Consider the following 14,058-nt stretch of genomic DNA (forward strand, 5'->3'; position numbering starts at 1 on the left):
TTTTTAAATCACAGAAGAAACTGACTCAAGATACAACCTAATTCTGTAGATTAAGTCCTGCCTCATTAACATAACTTCCGCTAATTCCATCTCATCAACATAATAGAGATAGGATTTACAACACGTAGGAAAATCACATCAGATGACAAAATGGTGGACAATCACACAGTACTGGGAATCATGGCCTACCCAAGTTGACACATTTTGGGAGACACAATTCAATCCATAAAGGCTCTTACACCTTTTTTTGTCTGACTATTAGAGTTATGTGAAGAAACTGACTTTCTAGTTCCATAAAGGACCTCCCCATCCTGTATGTACTGCTTGATTGCGTCGTGTTCAAGACACTTTCACTGTATCTGCATCTCTTGTATTAGACTGAATTCTGTGACTATACGCAGTCCCTTTTTATCCTCACTTTTTGAAAAGTATTAATGAAATTGTTCTTAAGTTCTATTTTTCAATTGAATATAAGTATTATTAGCCAGTAAGTTTAATATTTCTATTATCAAAATCGCTCGTCACCCCTGCATCCAACTTTTTTCTTCCTGTTGTCATCCTATTCAGCCTTGTTATCTAGTGCCTAGACTGAAGCACAAATCTAATCAGCTCAGAAGCCTTTGCTAACTCACTGTCTGACAAGTTAAATTCTATCTCTTGGCTCACCATTCAAGGCTCTTCAAAACATAGCCATGCCTATCCTTTTCCAGCTTTATTTCTTGTCATATTCCCAAGCACCCTTTGGTGAATCCTCATAGCATTACTTGCCACTCCTAAACTCATCATATCCTTCAGTTCCTTTGCTTATGCCATTCTACTTGTAATGCCCTTCCCCACTTAAACTTATCCTTTCAAACAAAATTAACTTCTCCCTCTGTGTTCCCATAGTCCTTTCTTTGTATTACAGTGGTCCCCCCCTTATCTGCAGAGGATATGTTCCAAGACCTCCCGTGGATGCCTGAAACCACAGAGAGTAATGAACCCTATATGTACTATGTTTTGCCTTATGTATACATACCTATGATAGTTTATAAATTAGGCACAGTAAGGGATTAACAACCAAAATAGAACAATTATAACAATATACTATAATAAACTGTCTCACTCATGGTATGATCTGTGATTGCAGGAAGCACATCATATTCACCTCTGTGGTAGGCTGAATAAGGGGCCCCAAAGATGTCCAGGTCCTAATCACTGGAACTTGTGAATATACTTTATATGGCAAAATGGACTTTGCAGATGTGATTAAATCAAGGATTTTGAGATGAGATTATCCTGGATTATACAGTGGGCCCTAAATGTAATCACAAGTGTCCTTATAAGAAGGAGGCAGTGGGAGATTTGACTACAGGGACAGAAGAGGAGAAGGTGATATGATAATAAAGCAGAGATTAAAAGATGCTACGTTGCTGGTTTAGAAGACGGAGGAATGGCCCGTGAGCCAAGAAATGCAGCTGCAGAAGCTGGAAAAGGCAAGGAAGGAGATTCTCCTCTAGAGCCTCCCCAGGGAGCGCAGCCTTGCCGACACCTTGGTTTTGACCAAGTGAAAGTGATTTTGGACTTCTAATCTCCAAAACTGTAAGAGAACAAATGTGTGTTGTTTTTAAGCCACTGAGTTTGGGGGAACGTGTTACAGCAGCCATAGGAAACTAATACAACCTCTGCATCTTTGTAGTGTTATCAGGCAGTATTGTCCCATACAGTCCTGAAGATAAGCACCCTAGGTTGGAAGGCACTATATAATAGCCGTAACAATGGACTCAAGCATACCAGTGACCATGAAGATGGCACAGGACCAGGCAACATTTCAAACATTCTGTCATATATAAGACTGCCATGAGTCCGAGCCAACCTAATGGCAACTGACAACAACAACAATCTTCATAGTGCCCAGGCACTCACCATACACACTTGGATTGACTAGTCTTTCTTTCATTGTTTTTAAGGCCTGAATCAAACTTTCTCTACATTGGAACAGTTCCAATGTGTCATCTAGTAGGTGTTTTGTAAATAAGTCTTAGCATATATGGCAACTGAGCTACTTAAGCATGTCTGACTTTTCCCTAAAGCGAGTCAAGGGAAAGTTCATTTACCTCCTAGGCTCACACAGCACTAGCTAGTGGCCCACAGGCCAGGCAACAGGCACACTGCTACCCTGGCTCTTGGGTCCTGCTTTGGCTGGAGTCACAAGAGGACCACATGGCCTCTCTGGAGGTGATGAGAGCTCTGAGAGCCCTGCACATGGACCTGTCAACACTTGCTGACGATTTTTCTGTTCACGAAATATAAGCCTATAAAGCCCAGTATGATAGGATTGTGGGCAAAAAATGTCCAAGGCTTATTCACACAGCAGGGGGAACAAAGTTTACCTGAGCCTATTTTATTTATTGTTTGATTATGAATTTTAGGTTAATAGATAAGACATGAATACATTCTCCTTGTAAGAAGTAAAAAAAAAAAATGAGGTAAGGCTAAATAAAGTCCCTTTTAAGAACTATACCCACCACCATCACCACCACCTCAGTCTTCTTGGTTTCTCACTTTCAGCAATGGAAATATTATCCAATAGTAACATTTTAGAATATTTTATGAACTAATGCACACTGAAGCCAAAAATACATTTTATTATGCAGGCACAACACTCAACAATGGGATTGAGGATTAATGTTTCTGTGGGGTTTTTGGGGGAGAGAGGCAAACACAAAAGCTAAGTCATTCTCTTTCTACAAAGGTAAATAAATCAGACTAAAAATGGAAAGCTTTTTCTTACTTGTAATTCATAATTCTGTTTGGAACTCTGCCTCTCCCTTTCAACATCATTTTATCAGGATAGACATGAACGGTGCCAAAAGCTTGGCTGTCTGGCGCTGTTTCAATGACCCCTTCTAGACTGACGTGGTGCACACCAAAAGGATCCTCTGAGTATCCACCATCATGAGTGTGACCAGCGAAGAAGCACACCACACACTCATGGGACCAAATGACTGCAAGGGCGTCTCTGTAATTCCAGGCTAGGCACACACTGTTGGAGGATTCTGGGTAAATGGGAAGATGGCCTGTTAGTCAAAGAAAAAAAGAGTTATGAACCAATTAAGCAACAGTGCTTTCGTCAAATGAATGGCTAAAAACCAGTACTCAGAAAAAAATGTGTATTGCTACCTCATTATCCAAACGCATTGAGATCAGAGGATCCAGACAGATGAAGAACTATGTAATCTACAGTTTCTGGAGCATAGAAAGAAGGGTTAGACAGTTCACATTCAAGGGGGAAGAAGACTGTAGAGGCAGAAACCCTGCGATCTGTGTGCCCTACATGTGTGAGCACCAAGGGAGATCAAGGGCAAAGCTGGCCAGAACCCAATCTCATTGATTTCCTTAAATATGAATGTCATATACATAGAAAAGATGTAATCCTGAAGAAAGGAGCAGTTGAGGTAGGATGCCATGGCATATGTGTCATTTATACACTCAATGCCTTAAAAGTGGTTCATGCCACTTTAAAGTTTTCTTCACAACTCCTCCATAAAATGGAGGTAGCCACACCTACTTTACAGATGAGATGAGAAAACTGAATTAAAGCAGGGAATATTTATTCTAGGTCCCACAGTAAATATGTGGAAGTACAGTCAGGAAAATTTGGAATTCCTGATGCCCAGACATCTATCAGGCCGCAGTCCTCACCCTGAGGTACAGGTTCAGTAGCTTACTGGTCTATGCTTCTTCCATCAAATCATTTTTCTTTTTTCTGTTATTGTTCATTTTTATTCCAAAATTTAAACATGTTTCTGCTTAATATCTATTAGTTTGTAATATAAGTTTTAAAAACGTCGGCAGTTAACAGGCCACTAAAGCAAGAATAGGAGTCAAAGTAACTTACTGTGCATACACATCCTCACAACCACCCTTAAAGCTGTAATAAGGGTCAAGAGCCCAAAGGGGCTGTGTGACTTCCCAGTGCCTAGAAGCTACACTGGACTCATCTATCAAGACTCTCCAGCACTGGACACAAATAGTCGCTCCCTCCTCCTTGAAACACTTGGCTTCCAGGACACCACACTCTCCTAGTTTTCCTCCAACTTCAATGGCCACTAATTATCAATCTCCTTTGCTAGTTTCTCCTAATTTTCCTAGTGTCTTACCAGGTGTGCCCGAATGCTTAGTCCTTGGACTTCTCCTCTCTATCTACGCCTAATGCCTTGGTGATCTCTCAGTGATTTACATAGCTTTAAAGATCATCTATGTTCTTTCAACCTCCACATTTATATATCTAGCCCAAACCTCAATATTGAGTTTCAGATTCATACGTCCAAACTGTCTACTCAACATCTCCACTAATGTCTAATAGACTTCTGATGTCTAATAGGCGTCTGATATCTAATAGGCATCTGAAACTTAATATATCCAAATGTGAACTCATGAACCGTCCCTCCAAGCCTTCTCCTCCTGTAACATTCCCCATCTTAGCTAATGGCAATTCTATCCAATCGCATAGCCAAAATTCAAAAAGTAGGCAAAATGACCTCTGAGTAGCCAAAATGAAAGTTAGAAAAGCAAACAAAAACGAAAGAAAATTTCTATTAAACATTTTAAACTTTACAAGAAAATCTCACTCAGTTGTTAAAGATTTGCTTATCCAGTTTCTTAGCTTACAGCAAAGTGGAAGAAAAAATTTAAGAGACACTAAAGCAGAAGGGTACATTGACAGCAGTAAAAAAGAAATGGGAAGAATACAGGCTAGAATGGGAAAGGGGGCTGGAATATAAAACACGGATTCCAGTCTCACTTCTGTCAGTAGCTACAGGATCTTAGCTATGCAGTTCAATCTCTTTTAGGCCTCTGTTTCCTCATCTTTAAAACAAACAGGTTTGGCTATATGATGTGTAGTTTTTTTTTTTTTTTTTAAGCTCTAGTATTCTTTAAAGTTAACAGTTACAGCCTAGCAGAGAAAAACTAAAAAGCAGACGTAAGTCAAAAAGCATCCCGGTTTTTGAGATCCTTTATTATAGAGCCAAATAGTGTCACAAATATGCCAATAATCTTTGAGGACCCTGGTGGCACAGTGGTTAAGAGCTCAGGCTGCTAACCAAAAGGTTGGCAGTTTGAATCTACCAGCTGCTCCTTGAAAACCCTATGGGGCAGTTCTACTCTGTCCTATAGGGTCACTATGAGCCAGAATTGACTCAACAGCAATGGGTTTATATTTTCCAAGCCTTGAGTAAACATTTAATATTCCAGTGGCAGCAGAAACACTCCTACTCCAACTACATGTTTTTTCTGTATCACTGTAAGATTAATAAAAACTAATTTATATATAGAAACATAATTTTATATTATCCACCATCTGAACAGCCTGACCATTTTCCAAGTGTTTTCATATTTACAATTTTACTTGACACAATACTGAGAAAACCACAGGATGTAGGTTAGATATTTGTCCAGGGTTCCACAGCCCATATAAATAAGGGCCAGGATGGCTTGCAGTCCTTCTGAGTCTCAGTCCAGTCTTCTCACCCATTATGCCACATCAGTTCTAGAACAAGGCCTCTGATCTCAGCCCCCAAACCATATACACCAGCCATACTTCAAATCCAAATTCAGCTCTTCCTCTGTGTGTGTGTATGTGTGCATATGTGTGTACGCATGTATCTGCATAAGTGTGTTTTAAGTACGTCAATATTCCCATAATCTCTGATGGCAGTATGTCTGTCAAAGAACTAAATTCTAAGTGAAAAGAACATAAATCCAAATTCCTTATAACCTTGTGGTAGACACAGATATAGAACTGACATTATTCACTGCCAGCCGAGCCTGTAATACTTCTCCCCTGCGATGTCAGCTTTCCCTTCATCTAGGCAGCAGCTGCCTATTTGGTAGCCACTTACTTCAGCAACAGGCAGGTCTCCTAAGGCTGAGATTGTGTGCAGGGCCTGAACTGAATTTCTCATTTAAAAATTACTACATAAATTGATCCCACTTAGGGAAATTCTACTTTGAATTCTAAAAGGCCAACTTACAAGCTTTCTAACTTAGCTATAGGATTCTTATAATTTATTTAGATAGTTGATAACACAAAATTATATTTCTATGTATAAATGTAATTTTTATTTATTAATCTTCTACTAGACATGTTATCAGGTGGGACCAGTCCCTGGAGAAGGACATCATGCTTGGTAAAGTAGAGGGTCAGCGAAAAAGAGGAAGCCCCTCAACGAGATGGGTTGACACAGTGGCTGCAACAATGGGCTCAAGCATAACAACGATTGTGAGGATGACGCAGTACCAGGCAGTGTTTCATTCTGTTGTACATACAGTTGCTATGAGTCGGAACCAACTCAACGGCACCTAACAACAGTAATCTTCTACTCATGTGGGAAAAAGTATGTACATGGACTAGGGACTTTCTAACGTGTAAAATAACGTGTCTGTTATTTTACAATTCTTTCCTGACTCAACCTTAAATGTTTATCTTATATTCAGGTTGTTTCTTAATAAAACATTTTATACTAAGTAACCATTTTACATGAAAAAAAAAACCCAAACCCACTTCTGTCGAGTCGGTTCCAACTCATAGCGACCCTGTAGGACAGAGTAGAACTGCCCCACAGGGTTTCCAAGGAGTGGCTGGTGGATTCGAACTGCTGACCTTGGGCTATCACAATATACATATCGCCCGTATTATTAAAACCTGATTTTTCCCATTCCCTAAAAAGCTAGTGTAATCAGATAAACAATTTCACTACTTACTCACAATCACCACCTTTTCTTGGTTTGTGTCAGAGAATGTAAGAACTTCATTCAACCAGTTCAACTGTTCTTGGCTGAATCCTCCATTAAACTGGACAAACTGGGGCTCAGAAAGTCCTGAAACGAATTCAGAAAGTCAGATCCACCAAATGTCCACTTTTTCCCTCATTTCAGCATTCAAACTTAGCTAATGCTGGGATATTTGTATTTTTCTTTAGAAATATTTGACTGGCAGCAATCTTATATTAAAGATTAAATAACTTAAAATAGGAAATCACAAGAATTTAGAGCAATATAAAAATCACAATCTATTTTAATCCTAGTTTGGACACTTCTGCTTATTTCATTGGCTTTCCATTACATTTTAAATAAAACACAAACTCCTTACTCCGCCAAAAGGTACTACGTATTCTAGCTCCTGTTTATGCTCCAAAATCATCTTGTACCCCCAGTTGGCCCTTTTCTGCATTCTTCAAAAATCCCAAATTCTTATTCTGCTTAGGGCCTTTACATTTGTTTTTCTCTGTCTGCAATACTCTGCCCCTATAAACACACTGCTGAGCCAATTCCGACTCACAGCAACCCTATAGGGCAGAATAGAACTGCCCCATAGGGTTTCCAAGATGGTCATCTTTGGGAAGCAGACTGCCACATCTTTCTCCCACAGAGCAGCAGGTGGGTTTGAACTGCCAACCTTTGGGTTAGCACCCAAGTGCTTAACCACTGCGCCACCAGGGCTCCTTACTCTTCCCAAAGATGACTCCTTCTCATTCAGGTCTCAGCGTAAATGCTTATTTCCTGAGAGAGGCCTTCTTTGACCACCTACTCTAAACTAGTAACCCTAATCCTTTCCTGTAACATCATTCAGCTTTGTTTTCCTGGGAGCACTTATCACTATGACAAATAGCCTTATTTTTGTTTCATTTATTATCTGTCCTGTCCACCTACCTCTCTTTTCTCCCCCACTCCATCCATAAAAAAGGGATATTGTCAGTTTTTGTTATAGCTCTGAATAGCTCACCCTAGAAAAAATGCCTGGCACAGAGTAAGCATTCACGTATCTGCTAAATAAAGGAATGCTGAATCAACTGCAATCAATCCGTGTGACATCAGGTTTGTGAGAAATCCTGACCCTGAACAACAGCAACAATATACTTTTACCTTAATCGTGCATCTTCCTGCTGAATAAAAGGTAGCTGAAGAATTTAAAGACAATGTATTAGATTCTCAGCTCAAAGGAATAATTCACCTTGAGGACTATTCAATTCCGCATTTGGATTATGCTCCTTCAGTATCTTCATACATTGCTGGTATTTTGGAGAGGACTGATCCATACCCAAGACACTCAAGTCATAAGAATCAAGTAAAATGAACCGGAATTTAGGGAATGGTACAAAATGATAAGCATAGTAATTCTCTGAAGGTATGGTCTCAGGATGATGTACAATCTGGTCTTCTAGAAACTTTGTGTTAAGTTTGGAGTTTGTTAAATAGTCTCTACTGAAGTTATAAAATTCATGATTTCCCCACGTATGATGAACTGGGACTTTAAGCATTTCAAATGTGTTCATAACAAGTTCTAGTGACTTTTCTGATGCTTGATACTGTGCATTATATCCATCGATGATATCTCCAAGCTGAAGTACACAACAGGGTATATTGCTTTCTTTCTTCCAGTCTTCAATAGCATCCTGTAAATGATGAAGGCTATGTCTGTAGTATCTCCTCCTGTTTCCTTGGAAATTATAGCCGTCTTCTAAATCAGCATATTGAATATCTGCTATAACTCCAAAGGAGAAGAGAAGTTCTGAATTCTCATTTAGGGTTTCAGGATCGGGCTGATCATCCATAATCTCCAAAAAGCTTCCTTGTAAACTACATAAAGTAAAAAATACAACTAAGTTATAAACATCTTAGTTTTCTAACTGGACTGAAGAAATGCTAAAATGAATATTAAACTTAATAGTTTAATTCACTAAGCACCTTGGTATAGAGAAAAGTGCATGGGCTTTGGATGGTCACAGGTCCAAATTACCATGTCTTTAAAACACTTCAGTTTTCTCATCTGTATAACTGATGATAACCCCTATCCCTCAGAAGAGTAACAATTTACAAAAAGGTACTTTCATCCTATTAATGAACAGGCATTCTAATTTAAGTAGAGCCAATTTCAAATCTGGAATAATTTTTAAGAAATATGCACTGGTTTTAAACACACATACACACACACACCTTTCCCACAAACACCAAAATGGTTCTATCAAAACATGAAGGTTTATTTGAAAGTTGTGTATTATACAAATTCATTTCTACCTTATGCATTAGTTTCCCATTACAGGCTATTTTCTGTCAGGGTAGGTCTTTTCTCTCCGCTGGTGGTTAGGTAACCTGAAATAAGTTTCTTGTATTTTATATCTGGAATAACAAGGGGAGGCAGTGAAGATGTGGAAAGAGAAAAAATTTTTATCTTTTTACTTAAATATGTATATGTATATATTTTCAAAGGAATAATTTTAATCAAAAAAATCTGGCATAAAAATTAACTATGACATTGATGTGACTATTGTCATTTCTGTGACAAGTGGTTGTTGGTTCTTTAAACAGTTGGATTCTAATTCTAATTTTTTTTTTAACCTGAATATTAACTCCCCCCCCAAACCCCCCAACCAAAACACGAAAGACTGAATCTTTTCTTCTTACAGAATTATTTTTGCCCTGAATTGTGGTCAAGTAGAGCAAGGAATTTAACTCCCCCCCCCCCACAAAAAAAGAAACTATTATTTCATTAGATTGCTTACAATCTAAATTTATAATCATTTCTTAAAAGAGCCAAGAACACTAAAGTTTAAAGCAAAACTAAAGACCAAGACCTAAATTATCAACTATTTTTATTTATAAAGATTATAGTAATACACTGCTGCTGTGAGTCTGAATTTATCATTAAAATTTAATTGCTTCTAAACATTCATTTGGAACTTCTAAAATTACTTTCAGACTCCTGGTCTCCAGTCATTGGCCCAGTAAACCTACAGAGCCACTACTGAATCCTCTCCAGACATGTGAAATCCTAATTGTAAGAGCTCTCTTATCCGAGATGGAGGCAACAACTCCACAATCAGCAATAAAAATCAGACTTCAGTTTTACTTATTTGAGAACAGGGGCCTCTTTTCATTCTAAAACTGTTATTACTAATGATACACCTTCTCTCTGGTCCATCCAATTATAAACTTCAGCTACTTTCCTTTTTTCCTTAATCTAGTTGGATATAACTAGCCCAAAAATAGGATAGCCCTAAAACAGCACCAGAAAAGAAACAGAAATCCTGAAAAATGGTTTGGCGTTCTCACGTTATTTTTTTGTATTTGCTCACTTCTTCCTTCAGCCCCCATCTAAAAGCCCCACTAGATACCAAGTCAGTAAATATGTATGAGGAGTGGTAGAAATGAGAATCTGATCTGAAAGGTAAAGAACTCAGATACAAGAAATGCAAAACTCACTAAATCAGCTGAAAATCTCTAGTTCTATTAGGTTTCAAATTTTTGTGATTCCAAGTACAGATTAACAAGAGAATCAAACTAAAAATAATTTAGCAAGTACATGGAACATTATTAGCAAAGCTTAAGGGAAAACTGTTTCCGGGAATGCTTTTATCCCCTGCCAAATGAGCTGTTTGTTTTTACCTTTAAACAAGGTTTAAAGGCTATATCACCATGGGACTACTCAGAGCCCTTAAGGAGATAATATGCACTATGGATCTTCCACAGGGAATTTAGTCCCAATTAATTTGATCTTCTCTCCAGCAGACAGCTGTTATTGTTGCCTATCCAGCATCCCAATTTTCCTTTAAGCATCTACCCAATTCCTCACTCTCAGCCCATGTAGTTTGACCCAAGCCTCCTGGCTGGGGAAGGGAAGGAGCAAAATCTGGCCCGCTTGGGCCTTTTATAAAAGCCCAGTTCCCCTCTGGCCAGCAGGCATATAACCCAAGTTGGGTCAATAAGCATCAGCCCTGGGACTTTTGCTAGAACTATTAACAACACTACTGGAGCTACCTCTTCTAAACTAATAGCTAAAACTGGAGATGCTAGGGAAAAGTTACCTGAGAATAAACCCAACAGACAAGGAAGCAAATCTGAATGATGACAAGAAGTAGATTCTGGGAAACATTAGTAGAATACCTGGATCTACCTGTCTACTAGAACCACCCTCAGTCACTTAGTTGTATCAGCCAATAAATTCCCCTTTTTAGACTTACAGCCAAACTGAATTGCTTTTCTGTCATGTGCTATCAAAAGGTCTGTCTGTTAAAATTTCCACTGGAATACAGTAGTTCAGTTTATGGAAACTCAAAGCTACACTGAGAGTTAGCAACTTTTTAGAGAAAGTTAAACAATGTGGAGAGAACCACCAAGGGCCACATACTTCAAAACAGCAATGTGTACTGGGGTAGAAAAGAGATCCAAAATGTTAAATACATAAACCAAATAAACCAAATCCATTGCCATCAAGTTGATTCTGACTCATAGTGACCCTACAGGACAGAGTAGAACTGCCCCATAGGGTTCCCAAGGAGCAGCTGGTAGATTTGAACTGCCAACCTTTTGGTTAGCAGCTGAGCTCTTAGCCACTGTGCCACCAGAGCTCCGCTGAATATATAGTTTCTTTTTTAAAAAAAAAAAAAAAGGATAAGAATAGGGAACATGCCAGTTTATTAATTAATTATTTTGAAAAACAGACATTTAAATTTACACTGTGGATCTGTTAAGATCAGAGACAAGAGAAGACAGGGGCACATTGAGGGAAAGACAGCCAGAGTCAGAAGTGAGTATTGGGGCAAAAAGAACCAAGTGGGTAGGGAATTGACTCTCTTGGGGAATTTAAATAGGATCTTTTATTTTTTAGATTTTAGTTAAGAGGTATTAGGATGAAGTGCTGAAAGCTTTGAAACTGAAGACCTTGCAAATGAATTATAATCTCAGTTTTTCCTACAGTAAATAAGTAAAATCACCTTGTTGGGTTGTTGTAAGATTCAACTGAGTTATAATGCTCAGCAAACTATTTTGTAAACCAGAAAGCACTATATGCATACTGTCATGGATTGAATTATGTCCCCCCAAAACTGTGTGTATCAATTTGGCTGGACCATGATTCCTAGCATTGTGTGATTTTCCTATATGTTGTAAATCCTGCCTCTATGATGTTAATGAGGGAGGATGGGTGGCAGTTGTGTAAGGCAGGACTCAGTCTACAAAACTGGATTGTGTCCTAAGGCAATCTCTTGAGATATAAAAGAGAGAAGAGAGCAGAGAGACAGGGGGACCTCATACCACCAAAAAAGCAGTGCCAGGAGCAGAGCGTGTCCTTTGGACCCAGGGTCCCTGCGCGCAGAAGCTCCTAGTCCGGGGGAACATTGATGAGAAGGCTGACAGAGAAAGCCTTCCCCTGGAGCTGACACCCTGAATTTGGACTTTTAGCCTACTTTACTGTGAAGAAATAATTTCTCTTTGTTAAAGTCATCCATTTGTGGTATTTCTGTTGTAGCAGCACTAGATGACTAAGACACATACGAAGAAAAAGAATTTTTAAATTAGATATCTGAAAATATATCAGTCTGGTGAGCCTCAAGATAAATGAAACAACTCCCAACTTTTTCTAGTAGGAAGAAATGAAAACTGTTACAGGATTTTCTCTCAAAACTCCTACAAAAAGTCATGGGACAGGATAAGTAGCTAGCATTTTGTGAAAACAACCTTAGGCGTAAGTAATTTTATAAATAGGAAGAAAAATCCAGGGATGCTTAATTGCTGGGAACTTGCTGCAAGATGATGCTAATAATAAAATTGCTGTAATACTTAAGATTGGTAGATGGCTGAAGTTCCTTGGAGAAAACCCTCAAGTATCTATGATGAACTGGTGAACAAGGACAGCCCTACATCAGGGCTTCAAATGGATTCATTCCAGTTCGAACCCCTGCTGAGAATTTGCATTTCTAACAAGGTTCCCTGGCAACGCTAATGCTGCCGGTTAGGGACCAATTCTGAGAAGCACAAGTAGAGCAGTGGTTCTCAAAATCTGTTATACATAAGCATCACCTGGCAATCTTGTTAAACTGTAGATTATGACTCGGTATATCTGGGGTGGAAATGCCAAATTCTCAGCAGGGGTTCACACCGGAACAAATGGGTTGGAGGCCCTGCCCCACACTGAAAAGTATGCTTCCTTCACACTACACTACCAAAGAAAAAAACTGCAAATCTGGACATTAGTAAAGAGAGATTTTATTAAGGGGGACTATTGTAATGGGAGGAGCCCTGGTGGCACAGTGGGTAAGCACTCGGCTGCTAACTGAAAGGTTAGTGGTTGGAACCCACCAGCCACTTTGAGGGATAAAGATGTGACAGTCTGCTTCTGTAAGATTACAGCCTTGGAAGCTCTACAGGACAGACCTCCTGTGTCCCATACGGTCGCTATGAGTCAGAATAGACTGGACGGCAACAAGAATTGCAGTGGGCGAAAAGGGAGTGGTGGTTCGGAGGAGGAATCTTGCCTTCCATACAGGAGATCTGGGTTTGATTCCCAGCCACTGTCTGTCAGTGGAGGCTTGTGTGTTGCTATGATGCTGAACAGGTTTCAGCAGAGCTTCAAGACTAAGAGGCGACTAGGAAGAAAGGCTTGATGATCTACTTCTGAAAAATGAAAATCCTATGCATCACAATGGTCCAATCTGCAACCAACCACGGGCATGACACAGGATCGGGTAACGTTTCATTCCGTTTTACGTGGGGTCATCATGAGTTGGGGACCGACTCCACTGCAGTTAACAAGAACATTGCAAAAGAAAGATGCTCAAAACCTAAGCCAGAGGGACTTAAAAATTGCAGACATAGATTTTTCATATGAAGGGGAAGTCAAGGCGATATAAAGAAATAAAAGACTGGTATAAAGTTAGAAAAATAGGGATAAATATTAAGGTAACCACAAAGGAATCTAACAATCCTACAAATCAAAATACAAAAGTAGAAAAATATAAAGACCCAGCAAACCCAAATCTACAACAATGAAAAAGACAAAAAAAATACATAAAGAAAAACGACTCAGCACAGAAAATTAATGGTAACAAAGAAACTGTGAACAACACAAAAAGAGACATCAGGATGACACACTAAACTCATACTTATCAATAATTATGCTGAATGTAAACATACTTAATGCACCAATAAAGAGACAGAGAGTGGCAGATTGGATAAAAAAGCATGATCCGACTATATGCTGCCTACAAGAGACACACCTTAGACTTAAAGACACAAACA

At 39.0% G+C, this 14,058-nt stretch overlaps 1 protein-coding gene across 3 annotated transcripts in view; it reads right to left on the minus strand.

The window, feature by feature from the left end:
* Positions 1-221: 221 nt before the first annotated feature.
* The window catches only part of ADPRM (ADP-ribose/CDP-alcohol diphosphatase, manganese dependent), a 17,651-nt gene continuing 3,814 nt past the window's right edge, over positions 222-14,058 (minus strand). The window contains exons 2-6 of one of the 3 annotated variants that reach the window (XM_023731070.1): positions 9,061-9,162; positions 7,997-8,622; positions 6,748-6,864; positions 3,163-3,228; positions 222-3,059 (exon numbers count right to left, since the gene is read on the minus strand). In XM_023731070.1, the coding sequence (XP_023586838.1) occupies positions 3,167-3,228; positions 6,748-6,864; positions 7,997-8,597 (780 nt within the window). In that variant the 5' untranslated portion in view covers positions 8,598-8,622; positions 9,061-9,162 and the 3' untranslated portion in view covers positions 222-3,059; positions 3,163-3,166. Of the gene's footprint in view, positions 3,229-6,747; positions 6,865-7,996; positions 8,623-9,060; positions 9,163-14,058 lie in introns of those variants that run through there. The other 2 variants (XM_023731069.1, XM_004375973.3) reach the window with 2 other exon arrangements.

The sequence above is a fragment of the Trichechus manatus genome, unplaced genomic scaffold (genome assembly GCF_000243295.1).
Source record: "Trichechus manatus latirostris isolate Lorelei unplaced genomic scaffold, TriManLat1.0 scaffold00040, whole genome shotgun sequence".
NCBI classification, from domain to species: domain Eukaryota; kingdom Metazoa; phylum Chordata; class Mammalia; order Sirenia; family Trichechidae; genus Trichechus; species Trichechus manatus.